General features: G+C 39.1%; 1 protein-coding gene across 1 annotated transcript; it reads left to right on the top strand.

Annotated features, from left to right (window-relative positions):
• The first annotated feature begins 38 nt into the window (after positions 1 to 38).
• LOC124282082 (F-actin-capping protein subunit alpha-like) lies at positions 39 to 23019 on the top strand. The gene is given in 11 exon segments (XM_046718053.1): positions 39 to 122; positions 11407 to 11470; positions 12348 to 12399; positions 13827 to 13890; positions 14754 to 14824; positions 16737 to 16810; positions 16813 to 16951; positions 18743 to 18827; positions 20833 to 20904; positions 21068 to 21130; positions 21530 to 23019. Coding segments are annotated over 11 exon segments (873 nt in total). The 5' UTR covers positions 39 to 80; the 3' UTR covers positions 21677 to 23019.
• The last annotated feature ends 385 nt before the right edge of the window (positions 23020 to 23404 follow it).

The raw sequence follows: 23404 nt of genomic DNA on the forward strand, positions 1-23404 counted from the left end.
GTGATATTTTGGTAATTTTGTTTTAGTTATTTATATTTTCTCGAAATATCGCGGCAGGGTGTGTACGATTTTTATCCAAAATGGCGGACGACTATGATGAGCCGATCTCTGACCAAGAACGTGTAAGAACTAATTATTTAATTTGATTTACGTTTAATTGCGTGATTAAATTCATCGAAACGACATAAATGAATATAAGTAAAGGGTTTTGTAATCCATGGCACTGTTCAAAGGTTTAGAGACCCGCATATGACAGGGGGTCGACCCCACTGGTCTGCACTTCCGCCTCGACCGGCTTACTTTATCATGGGCGTGTTCATTAAATATTGTTTTCCGGACACAGGGCTAGGACCTCTAAGCAAGATACCGTCTGTTAAATTCCAAAATTTAGAATGAAGGCCCCCAAAACGAAGATGCTATGCATATATATGAGAAGATACATAAGTCAACGCGTAATGTTGTATTCGGTGTCAATGACATCATCAAGCCAAAGTGGCTGAAGTGTCAATCGGAAGTACACAGTCACCCTACTATCGCCTACGCTCTATGCAGCATGTTAAGAGATAATACTAGGAACACCTCCAGTATTCTTTTACTACATTACTAGACATAGCTATAAAGTTAGTAGCAGACATGTCACTAGATGCTTTTTAGTTTGTTTGATTATTTTTTCAAAACATCACAATGTTTTCTATGCTGTCCTTTCATCTCTTTCCTGTCTATTCGAACGCATTTTGAAATCAAAACATCTTAAATGTTAGTATCACAATGGTAATTGATAGAGTTGTATCAAAAGTTACAATTATTTCTGCCATCCATCATCTGTTTACATAGAAACCAATAAGTTTACCATGTTTACAAATTACATCGGAAATGCAAGGGAAATAGACATACCAAACATGCATAATTGGCCATGAACCTGAGTAGTAAAAACTTTCCTTGGAAATCTTTGACAAATTGATATAGCAGATGTCAGAACAGATGCGTTAGAGACCACATTATATACAGGAAACTGGTTGCAGATAGTTTCAATCTCAGGAAACAGGTGCTCATTTCATAATTTCAGTTTGTTGTTATTAATGTAAATGTTTTCAAGAAGAAGAAAATCAGGATGAATTTGAGAAAACACACAATATACTGGCATTTTCCGATAATCAGTTGTAAATATGTGTACCACTATGCATATACATGCTTATGCTTACAGACAATTTCCATATACCAATATACTGGTAAAGCGATACATCTTTAAGTGTAAGAACACCCAGAATATTTCTTTGATCATCATTCTAGAAGTTGGTAAACGAATAATGAAGCATGCAACTTGATGGATAACATCACTTCTACTTGATAATGATGTAAGAATCTGCATTAAAACACTTCGCTATGCACAAAGTTGTTATCCACAAATATGGTAATCTTTATTACTGTTTGTTATGATTGATCTTCCGTATACCGTATCCCATTATGAATTCCATTCATTATTTGTCAGAGCTACAGAGAACTTTTTGGGTCATTGAGTTATGTACTCGCTTGTGCTCATCTCAATTGGGTATCCTAATTTTCCTTTGAGTAACCAAATAAATTGTACTCGCCTCGCTCAAACTCATTTGGGTATTTGTCATTTTCCATTAACTTTAAAATTATAATAAAGTTTAAATGCTAGTGTTTGTTATTTAAATTTGATCTGTAATATGAGAAACGATAAGAAAGACTCTGCAAGTTGCCAAGTTCATGTCCTGGTATAAAACCTCTCAATATACCTCAGTTATTTTATCTATCCACCAGTACGCAAGCTAAGAGTTGACATGTTTGTGTGTACGCATGTGAGATCACATTTATTGAGTATTTACAAAATTCAAGCGTACTTGTACTAGTGGTGGTCCGATTAATTGAAATGATCGAAGATTGGTCGCAGTGACTAAACGACCAATCAATCGACCATGTTTTCTCATAATCAAACACAAACAATTCTGGAACACTTGTTTTCATTAACAATATTTTTCACAAGGTGGGTTTTGTCTGTTACATTTCATAAGCACTACAAGCAGTGTTCACGAATAGCGTCTGACCCTCTGACTAATCTGGCAGATTCGCAAACAGTCAGACAGAAGTGTACAACCTGCCAGCCCCAGTGTCTGACTGTATATTTCACAATGACTTTGACTGAAGTTGTTAGATGTGACATGTCACACTTGGTTGCTGTTTATACATCTTATGTTTGTTTATAATTTCAATGCCAATTATAAGAAATGTTAGATTTGAAATGTGTGTTTAAATTTATTCCATGGGTCCTGTGAATTTTTAATGGGTCAGACAGACATCTGAAACTTACAGGACCCAATGTCCTGTTACTTTGAAACACCATTCGTGAACACTGACTACAAGCTCGTTCCAAGTCATGATTGAATTTATCTTAAAGACTCCAAGAAATGTATGTTCCTAACATACTAGTCATCCTTTAAAGATGTGAAATTTTGCCAAAAAACCCCAAAGAACTATGTTTTTTTCCTTATTGTTTTTTTTTTTTCATGAACAAATTTCATAAATGACAGTGACAATTATTTTTGATGATTGATCGGTTGTAATGAACCAATCATCAATTATGAGATTTTAACAAATTCCCAACACTAACTTGTACGCAATAGACTTAATAGGAATTGAGTTTTAGCATAAATATTTGCTTAATTTACACAGATACGCAGCTTATCTGTACCTCTGATTTGTTGTCACTAGAATCGATTATTCATTATTATTACAAAAGCAGTGTATCCCTATTGAATAGATAATAGATAAATGCTCATGATGTAGATCAGTGAATAGTCTACTCCAGACTCAATTATTTACTGACTGCTGCCATATAGGTGGAATATTGCTAAGTGCTGCTTTAAACAACAAACAAACAAAATCGTATGCATATTATATGAGATCATTCACAGAAATAAAGAATTTATTTGAGAAACAATTAATAATACAGTAATATTCCATTTTTATTGAATTGACACAAAAAGTTTTGAAACTATTTCTGCTGGTATCCAAGATTCAGTATGTTTCTGCTTATGTTACTGATCATAAGATTTGCATGACTTGCCATTACGTTAATAGGGACCGATTTTGCTAAACCCAGGCTGCACCAGTGAGGTAAAATATTGCTAGGGCAGGTAACTTATATTGTCAGGATGAACCCAGTGCTGGTTACATTTTCCTCCAACATTTCACGACACCAGTGTTATTGGTAGAAACTTCCTGTATTATTTATTTGAAATAGGTTTAGTTCTTTTGTGTGAATCAATTACCGGAAGTGAAACATGTTTACAAACAAGTCTATTTTCATGCTCATAAATCAGATATGTAGATCACACACTGTGTACTCAGTCTGGTGACATTGATACCTCACTTGTAATGGTGGACTATTTCATTTTACAGAGTGGAAAAGAAGTTAAATTTATTAATGAAAATGTCAGTTAAAAAGCAACCATGTATCAAAATTTTTCAGACATGGATTAATGTGAGTCAGTCAGTCAGTCAGTTTAGTTTTATGGCACACTCAGCAATATTCCATGTATATGGCGGCGGTCTATAAATAATCGAGTCTGGACCAGACAATCCAGTGATCAACAGCATGAGCATCGATCTGCGCAATTGGGAATGGGTGACATGTGGCAACCAGGTCAGCGAGCCTGACCACCTGATTCCATGTGAGCTTTTATGGAGATAGTGAAGTTGGCTGTCAATATATTTCTCACTCTGTTAATAAAGATTTTCATCTGTTGTCATGTTGACATCAGGATGCATTGTGTCTACAATGTGACAACAAGAGAGAGGTAATTCAGTATTGGTTAGTTGCATGAGCAGACACACCTCACAAACTAAAAGTGTTCAGCCTCCATGAAACTGTTTATATTGTTAGACATGATAGACAGCACAAGTTTGTTATTCTTCATGTTCATAGTCATATGATAAGGCCACATGACTTGATCTAAGATGCCTGACAATCTAAATAAGTATAAAAACCTTCAGTTATAACAAATTAAACTTTGTGGTCCCTTTTGTTCATTATAACCATAGTTTACTGTAAAGTTTAGAGCAGGTCTGTCACGTCAAGTTGTACAGACTAGCATGGTCGACATATAGCTGGAATATTGCTAAGTGCGTCGTAAAACTAAACGCACTCACTCACTCCTGCATGGTCGAATGGATAGAGTGTCTACTTAGGGAGCAAAAGGTTGGTTGTTTGTTCCCCCCATCCACATGATGCCAAAACACTATGAGAAAAGGTACTTGTTCTTACCCTGCCTAAAACAAGTACTGGTCATCTCAGAGTGACCGAGTGGTACAACACACAACACAACACAACACATCACACCTTTGTGTAAGTGCTATCATCTGGCACTCAACATTCTTTTAAAGGGACACCACACCTTGCGCCACGCCGCGCCACGCCGCGCCACGCCACACCATGCACCGCAACGCAGTGTAAGGACTATAATCTGGCACACAACATTCTTGAAAAGGAACTTCAGATGCATATGAAACAAAATTGTTAAAACGCCGATGAAAAACCGCGAAATCGGAGTTCAAACGCTTTGACTAATTTTCCCCAGACTTTTCTGGGGAATATGGTTTCAACAGCTGGGCTGCGCTTCATAGCACGCAAGAGTGAAATAAGTTCGCACGAACTTGGAAGCCGGGCTGTCTGGTGAATACATCGGTGAAGGCTTTGGTGTGAGCCATTTTCATAATGTTTTGTTGATATCTCACAGGCCGAGCTTTTATATGTAATGACAGTAAATAAACTGTTTATATAATTTCATTTGTCTATTTCACCACACGCTCTTTTTACCGCAGTCACTTTCTCAGTTCCGATACTTAAAAGCAATGTCATTATTTAGCGTTGACACCATTTCTAACTGTAATATAGATATGTCGCTGTCACAGACAAAACTCAATGTCTTGTTTTATTGACACCTGTGTGTCTGCCTGCCTGTCTGCTAATGACAATATTCAATACACAACTGCGCATCACTGACCACATGCAATTTGAACTTAACACCAATCAGGCTATACACCATAAACAAAACGCATTGATTTATGGCCCGAGTTCGGTCTCTGTCACATTATGTAATTACACAGACAGGCAGGTGTGATACTTGAACACATGACATGTTATGATGTCTGTTGATTGCAAAATGTTATACACAAAAAATGAGCATGTATTTACAAAACCCAACATGTCTATATACTAGTATACACACACACAATGAGCCGTAAAGGCGGCATCTGCTAATGAACACGCCGTTACACTTGAGTGCACACCCACCCGCTCTGACTGGGTTCGGTATCCCGGCTGCTTCGTTTCGAGGGAGGTAAACCCAAGTACAAAATATTGCACTTTTCATTTGCGATTATACGCTTATAATTTTGTTTATTTGTTTTTTCATAATCAGCAATGCATATTATATGTCATGAAGAAGTGATAATTGTGTTTTAATTATGTTTGATTTTTTGGTTGCATGTGACCTTTAAGTGCCACTTAGTATGTACAATATGTGGTTATTCTTTGTGTATGGGATACAAAGGATTTCTAGAGTCCTCAACTTCCTTTGCTTTGATAACAATAGTCCTTTGTCATCTGTTGTTAGACAAACATGAAACTGTTGACACAAGGATGTTGCAACTACAACACATCAAGAGCAGTAATTTCAGGGAGGAGGATATGAAGAAATGGGGGACAGGGAGGGTGGCTGTGTTATTTCATCCATCACACATCACCACATGATCATTGCTTCATTCCAGGCTCTAAAGTAATCTAATTATCAAAGCATACAGTACACTACACGGTTAAAGTAATCTAATTATCAAAGCATACAGTACACTACACGGCTAAAGTAATCTAATTATCAAAGCATACAGTACACTACACGGCTAAAGTAATCTAATTATCAAAGCATACAGTACACTACACGGCTAAAGTAATCTAATTATCAAAGCATACAGTACACTACACGGCTAAAGTAATCTAATTATCAAAGCATACAGTACACTACACTGCTAAAGTAATCTAATTATCAAAGCATACAGTACACTACACGGCTAAAGTAATCTAATTATCAAAGCATACAGTACACTACACAGTTAAAGTAATCTAATTATCAAAGCATACAGGACAATACACAGTTAAAGTAATCTAATTATCAAAGCATACAGGACAATACACCATTTCATTCCTTTCCACCCTTGAAGATCTGGGCTAGAATTGGTCTTCAGTAACCCATCCTTGTCGTAGAAGAGGAGACTAACAGGATTGGGTGGTCAGACTCACTGACTAGGTTGACACATGTCATAGTATCCCAGCTTCGGAGAACGATGCTCATGCTGTTCATCACAGGATTGTCTGGTCCAGACTCTATTATTTACAGACCGCCACCATATAACTGGAATATTGCTGAGTGCTGCGTTAAACAAGAAACCAACCGACCATTACTTTCTAGGACCCTTATATTGGCTATAATGATCCTTAATATTACTAATTGGGGTCCCCTAGACCTTCTTTCATACATCACAGTGGAACCCTGCACTATGCCTTTGTTCTTTGATTTCTAAGTTACCCTGATGAAGCCTATGCATGCTGTAGAGTTTCCAGGGTACATAAATACATAAAATGCCCCAGAGCTTGTTGCTTTGCCTCAGTTTCATCCCATAAAACAGGGTTACCAGTTTATTCCGCGATATCTTTGATTTGGTAAATTATTATTATTAATAGTGATGCAAAATTATTTATTTACTGCCACAAAAGTGAGTGAGTGAGTTGGGTTTTATGCCACTTGTAGCAATATCACTGCGGGGGACACCAGAAATAGGCTTCACACATTGTAATCATGTGGGGAAACGAACCTGATCCTTTGGCGTGACGAGCTAACGTGTTAACCACTTGGCTCCCCCAGCTGCCACAGAAACAGTAAAATCTACATTCATGAAGATTATGTAGGTTAAGAAGGACAATGAGAAAGCTGAAAATTCAATTTGACTGGAAGTTAGCATGAGATTAATTATGGAGATCTACATAGTTTACTCATAACTATACACATGTCAATGTGTTTTGATGCTTCCAACATTTTGAGTCAGTATATCCAAGGTAGATTTTCCACCTAGTGAAACTGCTATTTTTCCTGTTCCACATTTGATTATTGAAATAGACAAAATATATACATGAGCTTTCGACATGTTTAGGACACATCGTCACATGCTGTTATCATTAAACATGTTCAACTTTATCAGTTTGTATTACTCTGGATTAGTAATATCAGTTTATATTACTCTGGATTAGTAATATCAGTTTATAATAGTCTGAGATATAACAAGAGCATCAGTTTAGTTAAACGCAGCGCAGGGCTCCAGATAATTTTTCAACTTCAGGAGTGCGTACTCTTCATTTTCCAAATATAGGAGTACTGGAAAACATGTAAATTTAGAGTACTGAATGGAATTTAATTGAGTATCAATAATCTTGTGTTTCGTTTCATATATGCACCACAACATTGCTGCTCTTGTGTAAACAGGTCAATAAACAATAAAACAATACTTTTTCAGATAAATACGTCTGTAAATGATTCTAAGACCGTACACCATTGCTGTGGTGCGTATCTGCTACGCTTTCTAAATTATTTCCTACCGTATCGTGCATATTTTTTATCCGTACATACGCCGATACGGCCCTTATCTGGAGCCCTGGCAGCCACCAAACATGGCACAGTGTAATAGGAAATTGTTAAACACGATCATTAACAACCACTAACGTAAATGCAACAGACCATGATAGCCATTGGTAAAATGAAATCCGACACAGACATATCTATTTTACCTGAGGGCATGTTAATGTATCCGTTGAGAATGACTAAACCAGTGTTTCTTGATGAACTGGGTCTCCCTAACTACTTCCTCTATGGCAGATTATTGGATATACATGGTCACGTTGATCTAGGATTCTACCAGGAAGTAGTAGCTAAATGTCAATAGAAACGCTTTCACGGTCGGGGCAGGCTATCAGCGAAGCCGGGCCCTAAATCATGATATAGCTTCAGATAGATTCAGTTTTGATAAGTTTTAGCAGGAAGTAGAATATTTACTTTTCCATAGCCGGTCTTGCTAGATCTCGACAAGGACTACTACCTGAGTATGAGTAAGGCTGAGAAACTAGAGAAAGTAAGATTCATCTTTATACCTGTATCATGATTGTTGTGGCCTCATTGATTAATATCAGTGCGTTGTGTCAGGAATATTTTGTACATCAATTAACCAAGGTATCGTGAGTTGGAATTTGTCAACACAATCGATCATGCTGAAAATTGTAGATGAAGTATTTTAAAGCATGAGGAATGTTCTCCCTCGTTTCTAGCTAAGAATGGTTGTTCAAGTTAGCATGTAGTAAATATCTTCATGATTTCATATTTACCCAGGTCTGTGTTGTTGGCAGGGTGAAGGTGACTTAATGACATTGTTTTAAAACTTGGCTGAATGCCAGGGTTTTAGGTTTTGTTTCTTCGTATAAAGTGTGATGTCATTTTCAGGGCACGTGTATGGAAGCTCATGGTAGAAATGACTAGAAATTTTTTATTTATTTATTTATTTTCCTTGCCCCTGCATGTGTTTGTGACATGTGTCCCCATTTTCACAGGATGCTCTTACCAAACACTTGTATCATTACTAATGCATAAACACCTGCTAATGATTTATGGAAAGAAGAAAACTGCATGCTGTCTTTGTGTCAGATAGGGATGCTTTTTTCATTATGATTTTGTTTAAATTCATTATTTGTAATGCATATAGTGAAACCTTATTGACTTATAAGGTGCCACTTGTTCTACAGGGGTGGAAATAACTTTAAAATTGCTAGTGTACTCCGGAACAGTAAAATCTCTTGCCCTGATAATTTTTCCACTATACCGGCCATTTTCTTGTTGATTTTTTAAAATAAACAACATAATTAACATTGAAAAGTCAACTGGACACCGGTACAGTGTGAAATAGAAATTTGCTTGCCCGACAGAAAAAAACACTGGACTCCGACGTCGGGCAATGGGTTATTTCCACCCCTGTTCTAAGGGGTTTGATTCCCCACATGGGTATAATGTGTGCAGCCCATTTCTGGTGTCCCCAGCCGTGATATTGCTGGAATATTGCTTAAAGCAACGTAAAACTAAGTTCACTCACTCACTCCAATGTGTTGGGTTTTCCAGACTGACATTGTCAACCAGGGATAGAAATGTAACTTTTTCATAGGGTACCATAGGGCACCAAACTATAAATTAACTGGCTTTTGTGAAAATAAGTGTGCCCATATCTTTTCATGAACCAGACTTAAAACATTACAATAAGTATGTCATTTCAATTTATTGTTAATCAGTAACCATCATGTAACCCCTGTGGACTTGAGAAGACGGATTTCCTGAACACTATCAAGAATGCAACAACAGTTTAGCTTCATTTGTCCTGGACCTATGAACCAATCCAGAAACAATGTTATCATCCCAAACAGGATTTCCTGTCATATGCAATGTCATTCATATGGTCATGCCCATGTTAAGCTGTGAGATGGAGAGTATCACAGATAAAATGTTAGATGAGATTTATTGGATTTTCAATGAAATGAATCATGGCGAGTTTTATCTGTATAAGTTAATATTTCATCCGTGTTTTTTCAATATTTACCATGTTTACTGTGCCATGGCTCTCTAATTAAGCACTATGTTCAAAAATTGTCCTGCTTAGAATACTGTTTCAGGTAAGACATAAATGTCTCATGTTTCTTGTGATGCAATCTAATTTAAGTTTATTCTTTGTGCTCACTACCTCTACACAAACACCTTATGACAGCACATGACAGTTTTTGTCAGAACTAAATTCTTACATTCCAGTGAAATGATTCACAAGAAGTCAACAATATGAAAAAACTTTCTAAATATTTACCCCACTAGTTTCAATGTGAATTCCATTCAAGGCTTTATATATATAATAAATAAATATTTTGTCAAGTCCTTAATTCAAAATTTGTAAGTTAACCATATTAACTAATAGTGGTGTTCCGATTAATTGAAATTATCGAAGATTGGTCGCAGTGACCAAACGACCAAGCAATCGATCACATTTTCTCAAAATCAAACACAAATGATTTTGGAACTACTGGTTTAATGTTTGAAACACTTGACGACGGAACATATCTTTGAAGTTGTCAGGGCCTGAAAATGTGTTTAATTGTTAGAAAACTCACTTGACTAACTGAAAAGTAATATATCTTCATGATATATCAGTTATCACCTGAATAGAAAAATCTGAAAAATGATGCTAACCAATTTTTTTCGATGATTGATCGGCTGTAATGAAACAATCATCAATTATGAGATTTTAACCAATTCCCAACACTATTAACTAAAGGAAATCGGTAGCTGAGATTGTTTAGCAGTACTAGGGGCAAGTCTTTTCTGTTTCAAATGTATACCCCTTTAAAGCAGAAGATAGATAGCTGTTATAACAGAATCAGTCATATATCTTGTAACTTTTGTTCAGTATAGCCTTTGTTAACACCTTGAGGCTGTCACCGCCTCCGTGGTGTAGTGGTTAGAGCGTCCGCCCAGAGAGCGGAAGGTCGCGGGTTCAATCCCCGACCGCGTCATACTAAAAGACATTCAAATATGGTACTTGTTGGTCCCTGCCTGGCGCTCGGCATTAATGGGTACAACAAGGACTGGTCGGCCCGGAGTCCATATAATGTGTCTGAGTGGGGTATCTCAGTGGGCTAGCACTATAAAACCAGCTTAAGTCTGGGCTAGTACAAGCAGCCGCACATACACATACACACGCATGCCTGCGTCATGTGAGCAAAATATTCTCAAGTACGACGTTAAACACAATTTCACCTCACCTCACCTCACCTTGAGGCTGTATGATTAGAAAACACTTCAGGAGTGTTACGATCCTAGTCTGATAAGTAACACTCTGATCATGCCAATTAGTATGAAGTATGTTGTTCTGACCCGACCCACAATAGGATGTACTCAGATCTGTAGTGATACAGGGCAGTGGGGTAGCCTAGTGGTTAAAACGTGCACTCATCACCTTGAAGACCCAGGTTCGATTCCCTACATGGGTACAGTGTGTGAAGACCTTTTCTGGTGTCCCCACCGTGTTGTTGCTTGAATATTGCTAAAAGCGGCATAAAACCATACTCACTCACTGTAGTGATACCGAGAACTGAGACCTAGGGCCTAATATGGGTCTCTCGGCAGGTTCAGATAAATCCCTGAATAGGCCAAATAAACTAATTTTTATTTCAATTTTTAATTTGTTCCTCCTTTAGCTGTTAAATCAATGACTATCACTTCTTCCATGATTCATGTTGTTTGTTTGTTTCAGGTCCGCGTTGCTTCCAACTTCATCTTGCATGCTCCTCCCGGGGAGTTCAATGAAGTCTTCAATGGTAAGGACAGTTCAAGCATAACAGTTACTCACTGGTTACAGTGTGATGATGATGATGATGATGATGATGATGATGATGATGATGATGATGATGATGATGGTGGTGATGATGGTGGTGGTGGTGGTGGTGGTGATGATGATTATGGGTTTGTTCCAACCACCCAATGATATTCGTGTCAGTAGGCTGTAATTTGTCTGCTTGTTGTCATGTTGATATTTTGAAATATTCTGGAAAATGTACTGGGAATAATATATGTTGTTGCACTTATAAGGTGACACTTTTCGCTGATACCCCACATCAGTCTTCACCTAAGTTATAAATGCTCAATTGATTTCCTTCTTACAGGCTGTAGAAATGAACAGGGACTTATCTTGACCTACTAACTTAGAGATTCAGGGGATCCTGCATTGTTAATTTCAAGGGTGCTTTCCATTCTTACAAGAAATTAAGCCCATTTCTGGTGTTCTTGATATTGCTGGAATATTGCTAAGTCAGTCAGTCTTACAAGAAATGTAGGGTTCTAAAAAGTTACGAATGGCTTTAGGATTCTGTATTTCAGGATTTCATTTTTAATTTAATTATCGCATAATATGATTATATTTAATATTAAAAGATTGGTACAAAGAACATAACTGTGCATCCCTCATGATGCAATATATATATTAGGGTTGCATCAGTTGATAGTAGCAGGACACCATGATCATGGATTGATCAGCACCAATATATCCTGAGTAAAACTATTTTTATCTAATATCTGAGATCCGCATCACCTCCACCCTTCCTTCCATAAGAGATGCTATTGATTAAGCTGATTTTATAAATGCTGTGTTTAAATTGACTCACAAAGTGTTAATCTGGTGATATATTTTGTGTTTAGATGTGCGTATTCTTGTGAATGAGGACAACCTGCTGAAAGACAAAGCTTCCGGGTATGTTATCAAATGACCTTGACATTCTTTAAGCTAAGTGTTTTATTTCCCAGAGTGCATGGAGTGTAGTATCTGACACAGCACTTGCCAGTCTGAAAAAAATACTGTTTTCCCTTTAAAGATGGTGAAAGTTAATAGTGTAAAGTTTTCAAAATTAAGGATTGGCTGGTGAAGCCAAATGCTTCAAGTATTCACCTGGGTTCCATCCCAACACAGGAACTATATGTGAAGCCCTGTTCTGGTGTACCCCGTTATGATATTGATGGAATAAGAGTTTAAAATTCAAATCATACAAAATCACTATGCAAGAGGTCCTTGTCGTAACCGTAACATAAGAGTTAAAGTTTTAGAGGGTCTCAAGATTCACATACTATAGGACCAAGCCTCATGGACACGAGGACGCCCATTACATATGGTAAACATCCAGCTAGTAAGATAAGCACTCTCTATACACCATCATGTTTCTAGCTATGTAGGTTAGGAATCAAGTTCTATTGCAGTACTATTTTTCATTCATGTTTATTCATCAATGTCATTGCAAGCACAGCTTTTGCAAAGCTGAAAACATTTTGTAAGTTGACATGGTGAGATTGAAGTGTAAACTTAATCTTATCCCTTAAATGGAGTAGTTGTATTTCCAGTGTGACAAGCTGTTTGGGCAGCAATAGCCTGTAATATAAGGGAACCAATGTTATCAGAACTTGAATTTGACCAGGTTCTGGGTGTTTTAGGTCCATACTTTGTGCTGTCACACTGGTTGTGAATAGAGGAACAGAACCTAGTTTCCTGAAATGTCTGATGTTGGTGACATAGTACACAGGGATAAACCTAGGATGCGTTTCTGCAACATTTCCGCATCAAAATATGAATTGCCGCAGACAGAAATTTGGGTTGCATCCTGTGGACACAAAGTATTTGAAAACCGCATCCAAAAAATACAAGTGCGGCCTAAATAAATATAATGCAATAAATATTGTTATCATTCGCCGCAATCTCGCAAAAGACTATTAAGTGAACCAGTTTTAATCCACATGCAGCAATATCCCTGATTGGTTGTTGTAATAAGTTCAGCCAATGAAAGCGTGTCTTTCATTTGGTAAATTTTGGTTTCGGTTTTCGTTCATGATCATGAATTATCATGTCTCAGAAAAAAATTATGAGCTTATTAAAACAGTTTATTAACATACAAATTAAGTAAATACATTTAGCTGAAAACTTCAAACACCCAAATCTAAAAGCTGCCCACATAAAATTAACCTGGTGGGGCACTTGGACCCTCCTATCAAGCTTTGGGGCCCACCGAAATTTAAGCAGGTGGGGCATTGGCCCACCAAAAATAATTCCTAGGTTTATCCCTGAGTACAGACATGATACCAGCAATGTCAGCAAATTGCCTGTGTTGATCCCTTGGTATGTTTTGTCCTCAGTGCTTTTGCCCAATACAACAAGGACCAGTTCACACCATGTAAAGTGGAAGGATCAGCGTTTCAGGTGAGTCCTGCCTCTAGACTGACTGTCAGTCTTTAGTCTGTAGAAGTTATAACCCACTCAGGCATTGTTCGGATGCGTGCCCATTTACACTTGTCAGAGAAACCCTGAAGGTCCGGGTTAGAATGTACCTCCAGTAACCCATGCTTGTCGTATGAGGCGACTAACGGGATTGGGTGGTCAGGCTCGCTGGCTTGGTTGACACGTGTCATCGGTCATTACGATGTTTTTGCTGGAATATTGATAAAAGTGGCATAAAACCAAACTCACTCACTCACTCAAATCCCGGATGGGACTCAATCTAAGTACTAGAATCCTTAACCGCCTCCATGGTGAGGTGGTTAGAGCGTCCGCCCGGCGAAGGAAGGCTGCGGGTTTGCTCCCCGCGGCCACATCATACCAAAAGACGTTAAAATATGGTACTTATTGGTCCCTGGCTGGTGCTCGGCATTAATGGGTATAACAAGGACTGGTCGGCTCAGAGTCAGTATAATGTGTCTGAGTGGGGTATTCATGCTTCACTGCGGCATGGTATCTCAGTGAGCTAGCACTATAAAACCAGCTTATGTCTGGGCTAGTACAAGCAGCTGCACATATTCATACACACACATGCACGTCTTCATATGAGCGAAATATTCTTAAGTGCGATGATATAACCCCCATTTCACCTCACCTTACGAGAATCGGTACTTCACTGAGAAATTGTAATGCCAAATATAACATTTTGACCACTTTCTAAAAAGGATTGTGTATTCATGTCAAACATGACTTGTATTGTCAGGTTTCAAACAATTCTCAGCTCTTATGAGTTCACTATTTTTCTGTATTCTGAATTATAACACTACATGCTCATTGTTTGTTTACAGGCCCTGATCACAGAGCTCAGCGACCAAGGTGAAAACCGCTTCCTTGATCCCAGAACAAAGCAGTCTTTCAGGTAATCCATTGTGTACTTCTGGGATCAATATGAATACAGGAATTTGTTGAAAAACTGAACTGATACTGAATATGCTTGTATGATATCATCCTCGATAATCTCCAGGGTATAAGTTACGATCAATCTCCACTATACCCTGGATGCATCATCGGGTTGGCCCGATGATTTTATTACCTCCCTTGGCTGACTTTTTATCCAATCAGGTGTCTACGCTGGGAAGTTGAGCGTACCAATTACAACTCACTTTCGCTTCTTAAATTATTTAACCGTTTAAACTTGGCAACACAATTGATGTAGAGATACTCTGAAAGAGGTAGAAGGAGTTCTTTCATATATTTTTTAAAGTTTAAGATCTGTCAATTTGTCTGTATTATTTCCCAAAAACCTGAGTGGCACTGTGAACAACCCTTCGCGACTGCGACCGCTATCTTTGTTGACACTGGCAAGCTTGGTTGTAATGGCGGCTTAGCTGATTGGCTACTGTGAGAATGCGGAGCCTGCCAAGGGAGGTAATAAAATCATAGGGCAAAGCCGCGGATGCATCCAGGGTATAGTAGAGATTGATCGTAACCTATACCCTTGAGATTATCGAGGATGGTATGATAAATATTTGAAGCTTTCTGAAAAACTTATATGGAAATCTTTGACGAATGTCCAAATATGGCTCCCTGCCCATTGTCGTCAATACTTCATACAGAAGTATCACTAGTTGTATTTCACAGCCCTATCTACATATTTCCCTGCAGAGATTAAAGAAGAATAGGTATCTATTAGGGCTGCAACGATTCAACCAGACCTCGATTCAATTTGATTTTCGATATTGGACCCCAAGTTGATCATTTTCGATTCAATTCTTCATACGAGTAAAGTCATCAGATTCATTGAACTCTCAGAGTCGGCTTGTTTAGCGTGAAATCCATTGTCAGCTTGGCGATGTCTACTAACAGCAATTCCCATTGGATAATCGGCCAGGCGTTAACCAGTTACATTTCGCCTTGTTTCAGCGCTTGAAACTGCTCGAGTTGAGTCAAAATTATGTTCAGGCTGTGTGGAAATAATTTAGATAGGTACTCAAATATCGAATCGAAATAATGATAATGTTTGTCTGGATGCTTTTGATTAATATGTACAACCACAAGGACCCTAGGTGGAAGACATCTGTGGAATGTGTGAAGCATATTCGTAATGTCCCCCCAACTTTCCAATAACCTTGATAACAATCCATGTTAGAATAAGTCCCTTTCGAACATATACAACTCATTGGATGTGACTTAAGGAATCAGACGGTCAGAATCATGATCATGGTTTATGTGTGTGCGCCATTGATTCCAAGAGACATAGACATTGCTCATAATGTTAATCACTGGTTACGTCATTTTTACGAAATTTTTACTCATGTCACATGGCAAGCAAGGGATACTTGAACAAAAGTTACTCAATCAATACGTCTGGTAGTCCAGACAGGCACCAACCACACAACACACATTCTTTGTCTTTTGAGACCGTTTGATAGGCCGACATCATCCAATTAATATGATCCCTTTGAACTGTTTTAGTTTATCTGGCCAATGCATCATGTGTTGTTTTTAGGAAAACATCAATGATTGCATACACACGAAAGTACTCTACTGAGCTCAGTTTAAGATTAGCGGCAACCTTTAATATGTGATTGGATTTACTTTAGGTAGAACGTTCAGTTGCAATATATTTTAAGAATTGGGCAAATCGCCAAAATATCATAACGCAAAAATGTCTGCCGCAAAAATATTGTGACGCAAAAATTTCTTGATTTACAGTAACAGGCCAAGATTTGATTGTGTACATATTGATGGACTCCATAAAGATTCCAGGTCAGAATTGTTGCTCTGCCACCAAACATCAGTTTTATGATACTGTATTCCTCTGTCTACAGATATGACCATCTAAGGAAGGAGGGCTCTGACTTCCAGCCAGCTAATGTGGATCAGAAAGCTGAGAGCTGGCGGCAGCCATCGAGGCGGCAATCACGTCGTACGTAGAGAACCACTATAAGTATGGTGTGTCCAGCGTCTACAGCAGCAGCTCTGGAGGTGACATCACCATCACTGCCTGTATAGAGAGCCATCACTTCCAGCCCAGAAACTGGTGGTACGTACACCTACACACGACTCAACATTTGTCAGCATGTGTTTCATTTGTAAGAGATGTTTCATGCAGTAAGAGGCGTGGTGGGCGAGTTGTCTGAGGAGCCAGACTCGTGATCCAGCGAGCTTGAGGTGCCGGGATCGAGCCCACCAGTGAGCGGGTGTAAAAAACCTTGGAGTCAACACTGACTCTTTCAGTGTTGTCACAACCCCTAGTGTACAGTACACAACCCTGTGCACTTAAAAGAACCCACGAATTCGTTGGTAAATGACCGGATGGTGGCCACATGAATATGTGCAAACACCTAGTTGCGGGTACAGCAACACACAGGCGGATCCAGAGGGGGGGTGCACCCCCTTTTGTCCTCAAATTTGTGTGCATCCCCCCTTTCTCAATAGTGTGCACCTCCCACCCCTTTCTCAAAAAGTTGTATCCGCCCCTGGCAACGTGCAGTAAACTTAAACAAAGTACTGTGACTATGTGTCCCAGTCCACACAGCTGTGAATGGATACCTCATAAGGATGGGAAAGCGATATTAATTTTGTGCGGCAAGAGTTGTATGATCCCCCAGGGAGTTGAGATTGATAATACAAAGTGCCGTTGAGATCAACATCCTATGATCGAGGGAAAAACAAAGCGCCTCGCTGGAACACGGCACTATATAATTAGATTATAATAATAAATGATTTATGCTGACATTAATTTCGAATTTTACTTAATGTATAAAATTCTATCAACATTTTAGACCCCTGTGAAGAACTGGGTTATAGTTATGTTCAGAAAACTATGCTTGTAGTAAGAGGCAACTACCAGAATCCAGCGGTCAGGTTGTCTGACTAGGTGGATGCAATGTTTCCTTATTAAGTTAAAGCTCATAATGTCATTCACTGGATTCTCTCATCCAGACATGATCATTAACAGACTGCCAGCATATTGCTGGAGTATTACTAAGCATGGGATTGAACAAGAAACCAACAATTTTGAACGAGGTCTGTGTGACTACATGCAGTAGGTCCCAACAGTGCCAACATAGACTCACAGAATATCTCTATCGGTATGTGAATGGTGTAGGTTATGTAACTGTAGTTTTACCATCTGTTGGTGCAATAGGCTTCAACACCTTGTAGAACGTGTGTTACAACTGATCCCCAGCACTGTTGGTGGTCACAGGAGGTCACTAGACTGAATTGGGTGGTCAGTCAGGTTCAGCTAGGTTTCATGCTACAGAGATGGTGGAGGACATTGTTCATTTGACCACTAGATTGTCTGTGCAGTGATATTGTACGAATAACGAAGTCATTTATCAAAATGAAGTTTTTAAGGTTCAGTTCACTGATTGATTGATAGTTTTGGCGGTATTGATGGCTTCCTAAGCGTTCAGGATTCTTATGTTGGGTCTGATCACAGGGCCATCTTCTCTAGAACATTTACACGAAGACTTTCTCAAGGTTTTTGCATTAAATCCATCAAAATAATATTTTAAATAGTCAAGTCGAGCTGATGTGTTATTAAATACAGAGGTAAAGAGGAGATGCTCGGATGCAGTTTGAAAAGAAAGAGTTTTGAATATTCATATTATATCTAAGTACTACTCTAAGGTTTTGCAACATGCTCTCTCCAGGTAATGATGCTTGAAATATTCCTCTGTCCACCCAGCAGTAAATGGGTACCTGGAGGGATGTGATAGTCGTGTGAAGAGAATTAAATTAAAAGACATGTATAAATCCTGACGCTTGACTAATTCCATTACTGGATTTTGTCCAGGGTGTTTGAGCAGATGTTTGTGTGTTTCAGGAATGGCCGGTGGCGGTCACAGTGGAGTGTCACATTCCCCTCTTCAGGTGGCAGTGCACAGCTCTCGGGGATACTTAAAGTGCAGGTAAGCAACAGCTAAGTCTCTAACATACACACCCTGTGAACATACAGGCTAGAATTGGTCTTCAGCAACCTGTATGCCAATGGGATGGTGGGATAGCCTAGTGGTTAAAGCGTTCCTCATCACGCTGAACTCCAGGGTTCGATTCTAAACATAGGTACAATGTGTGAAGACCGTTTGCCGGAATATTGCTAAAAAGCTGCGTAAAACTAAACTCGCACTGTTTGCCATAAGAGTTTACCCAGTTTCTGAGTAAGAGCTGACTTGCTGGATTGGGTGGTCCACCTCACTGACATGCTGGATTGGGTGGTCCACCTCACTGACTTGCTGGATTAGGTGGTACACCTCACTGACTTACTGGACTGGGTGGTCCACCTCACTGACTTACTGGATTGGGTGGTCCACCTCACTGACTTACTGGATTGGGTGGTCCACCTCACTGACTTACTGGATTGGGTGGTCCACCTCACTGACTTGCTGGATTGGGTGGTCCACCTCACTGACTTACTGGATTGGGTGGTCCACCTCACTGACTTACTGGATTGGGTGGTCCACCTCACTGACTTGCTGGATTGGGTGGTCCACCTCACTGACTTGCTGGATTGGGTGGTCCACCTCACTGACTTGCTGGATTGGGTGGTCCACCTCACTGACTTGCTGGATTGGGTGGTCCACCTCACTGACTTGCTGGATTGGGTGGTCCACCTCACTGACTTGCTGGATTGGGTGGTCCACCTCACTGACTTGCTGAATTGGGTGGTCCACCTCACTGACTTGCTGGATTGGGTGGTCCACCTCACTCACATACTGGATTGGGTGGTCCACCTCACTGACTTGCTGGATTGGGTGGTCCACCTCACTGACTTCCACCTCACTGACTTGCTGGATTGGGTGGTCCACCTCACTGACTTGCTGGATTGGGTGGTCCACCTCACTGACTTACTGGATTGGGTGGTCCACCTCACTGACTTACTGGATTGGGTGGTCCACCTCACTGACTTACTGGATTGGGTGGTCCACCTCACTGACTTGCTGGATCGGGTGGTCCACCTCACTGACTTGGGTGGTCCACCTCACTGACTTACTGGATTGGGTGGTCCACCTCACTGACTTGCTGGATTGGGTGGTCCACCTCACTGACTTGCTGGATTGGGTGGTCCACCTCACTGACTTGCTGGATTGGGTGGTCCACCTCACTGACTTGCTGGATCGGGTGGTCCACGTCACTGTCTTGCTGGACATGTTGTTGTTATCCCAGTTGCACAGATTTTTGTTCATGAGGTCAATCACTGGATTGATGTTCCACACTTGATTATTTACAGACCTCCATCACATGGAATATTGCTGAGAGCAAACAACAATAAACACAATGTTTATTGAGACAAATTAGATCATGATGATTGGCAGAGTTGTGTATGTCATACTTATATCCCTTTTTATTCTTCATAAATATCTCTGTCAATCAATGATATTTTTCTGTTAGCATATAATGTCATTTTTCAAATAACAGTGGCAAGTGGATTTTGATTCTTATTCAGAATTTTTTTGTAAATTACCCTATTTCACCTTGTCCTCAAAGCATTTTATGTGGGAAAAATGACAGCAGTTGAGGTCCCTTTGTGAAATGGGGCCTAGAGAAGGCAGTTAGAAATGTATAGTCATCATTGGATTATCAATAGTTATCTCCCTTGTACACTGAGTTGAAATATTACACAGTAAAGGACTGAATTCAATATACATATGTAGTCTTACTACAGTGATACCTACATAAGTGTGAATGTTAATGTTAAGTATAAAAATATACATTCCAGACCTGGAAATACAGCCCAATTACATTTAGTAGCACTTGGAATTTTACTTAACTTTGAATGACTAGACTAGCTGTCTATCATTTTCAACAGGTTCTGGTAAATGAATTCAAGGGTTACGTGATCAGATGTGGTGATGTTCATGAACATTTCATCGCAGTATGGACATGATGAACTAATGGCTCTCTTCATGTTTTCAGGTTCATTATTACGAAGATGGAAATGTGCAGTTAGTCAGCTCCAAAGAATGTAGTGAAAAGTTAAATATATCAGTAAGTTGACTCAATTCTCTAAAGTCAGTGTCTTCAGTAAAGTTGTTCTTTTGTGACTTGATTGACAGTTAAATTTCTTTCAACTGATTTCAAACTTCTTGATTGCGTTTTATTGTCTCCATTTATCCAAGATTCATCATGTTTATTGTTCTTATCCCTACAGAATGCAGAGCAAACAGCCAAGAATTTTGTAAGCCTAGTTTCTGATGCTGAAAACGAGTACCAGGTGAGTTTTAAGGGAATCGCATTGATGATCCCTTTCGGGATTCTCAGTTAGAGTAGCTCTGCAGCAGGATTGGTTGATCAGGCTTGATGGTTGTATTTCATCATACCCAGAGGCATCTGTTGCTGCTCACAGAATAAATCGCTTGTTTACTGGTCCAGATTCATTTATTGTATTACCCAATACTGCTGAGTGCAATGTTAGACAATAAACAAAGCACAATAATTCACTCTACTATAGCCTCTAGTCAGAGCTTGAGTTCATTAAATAAATATTCGGTCAAAAAAGCATGGTTGTCTCGGTCAAAGCTTAAACCTACTGACAGAGTAAAGTTCGGGCAAGATGACTCAAATGTTTTTGACACAGTTGATGTTCAAACCTACTGACTGTTTGTTTCCACAGAGAGCATTGTCTGAGAATTACCAGACCATGTCTGATACAACCTTTAAGGCGTTACGTCGTCAGCTGCCCGTGACCAGGACCAAGATCGACTGGAACAAGATCATAATATCTGGCTACAAGATAGGTGGTGAGCTCAAGAATGCGTGAGTGACTCTGTCCTCGTCGTCGCTGTACTCATTGCCGTTCCTGCTGCCCATGCTGTCGTCATGGACATTGCCGCATCACCCTCGGACCTGCTCCCTTGGGGTCGACCTCGCCTCATCAATATTATGTTTCATCGCTAATACTTTTGTAATCAATCTAATTTTGTATGCTAAGTACGATCCATGTTCAGTTTTGTATCTCTTAGCCAGTGTCGAGATTTCCGTTTTGTTTTAGCATTGCCAGTTAAGGGGACTTGTATTGCATTATATTTTTTCCCCAAATGTTAAAAAATAAGCTATTTCCATCCAGATTTCACCCAGATTATTTTGGAACGATTTATGCAATGTTCAGTTGAATGCTTCTAAAGAATTTGTCTTGTAAAAATACAGAATTGTCATGAATTTCTTTAAGTCTGTGGACTGTCTTATAATACTGATATGCTGAGTCTGCAGTTCAGCGGCCCCCGGAAGGCACAGAGATAGCATCGACTAAGTAGGCTGGCCGACAGGTCTATGACATGTTCGTGTTTGTACCGATTTGCTGCACTGCGCAATGAAATTTGATGGAAATACTCTTATATATCTTTCCCAATCATGCACATGTAGATACTTTGTAATCACAGGTGATCTATCAGAGGTATTTATAATTAATGACTTCTCTACCTTGTGATTCTGATGAAAGGATAAATTTTTCAATTTTCATGCTTGTAAAATGGTTTGTTTGTTTTTTCCTGCTCCTTTTTTAATGATGGTCTTAAACCTTGGTTCACTCATTTTGAACTTGCTGTCTTCTTCCAGTTGATTACTAAACATTTGAAGATTTCATGTTTCAATGTCAGACTTGTAAAGTAATGTTTACTTGTGGAATATATAGGATAATTTCTTTGCTATAGATAAGATATTTGAAAATGACACTCCTAAATTCTAAATTGATAAGTGATATAAGACTCATGTTTGATTTCTTTTAATAGCCCAAATTCATCCATAGAGAAAATAAACCATCGACTTCTAATAGTCAAAGTCCATGACAGTTAGTTGTCCTTTCTCAGTTAAGTTCTTGGGCAGAAGTTCAAAATAAGTCAACTTATGTTATCTGCCACACCCCCTGGTGTTTTCACGTAACCATGGTAACTGTACAGACTTCCTTGTGTTGATTTTGTTGTATCCCTCCTTTGTTTTTGTTTATCATCGATCAAAGTATGATATAAATTGTAAATTATTTTGTCTCAAGTTCTCTGTGAAAGGACTATGGGTTAAATGGGATAAAGACTAAACTCATGTAACTAGCCCAATATTAAGATTGGGGATGCATTTTTTTAAATGATTAAAAAAATAATTATAACGACATCAATGTGTTTGTTCAATGCTGTTTCAAAGGAGACTATGGTGTACTAAGCTTGTGCTGAGTTGAACTCTTGTTTACATGGATTACTACACCTCAGTTGGAGTGAGCGAGTTGGGTTTTATGCTGCTTTTAGCAATATCATTATGGGGAACACCAGAAATGGGCTTCACACTCCTGAGATGGAAGTGATCACCAAATCCCTTGGTTCCATTCTGCAAAGTAGTCTTAGAGCTAGGATGTCCGTGAGCCTATGCTACAGTATGGGAGTTATGACATCTTAGCGCTAAGATCACTTTGTGCCTTGGGACCCGGGGCCTAGATTTTCGAAGCTCTCTTAGCGATAAGATAGTCGTAAGTGCCATACATTAACATTAACTTACGACTTTC

This window comes from Haliotis rubra, unplaced genomic scaffold (genome assembly GCF_003918875.1).
Source record: "Haliotis rubra isolate DU_JTF1 unplaced genomic scaffold, ASM391887v1 Scf292, whole genome shotgun sequence".
NCBI lineage: Eukaryota > Metazoa > Mollusca > Gastropoda > Lepetellida > Haliotidae > Haliotis > Haliotis rubra.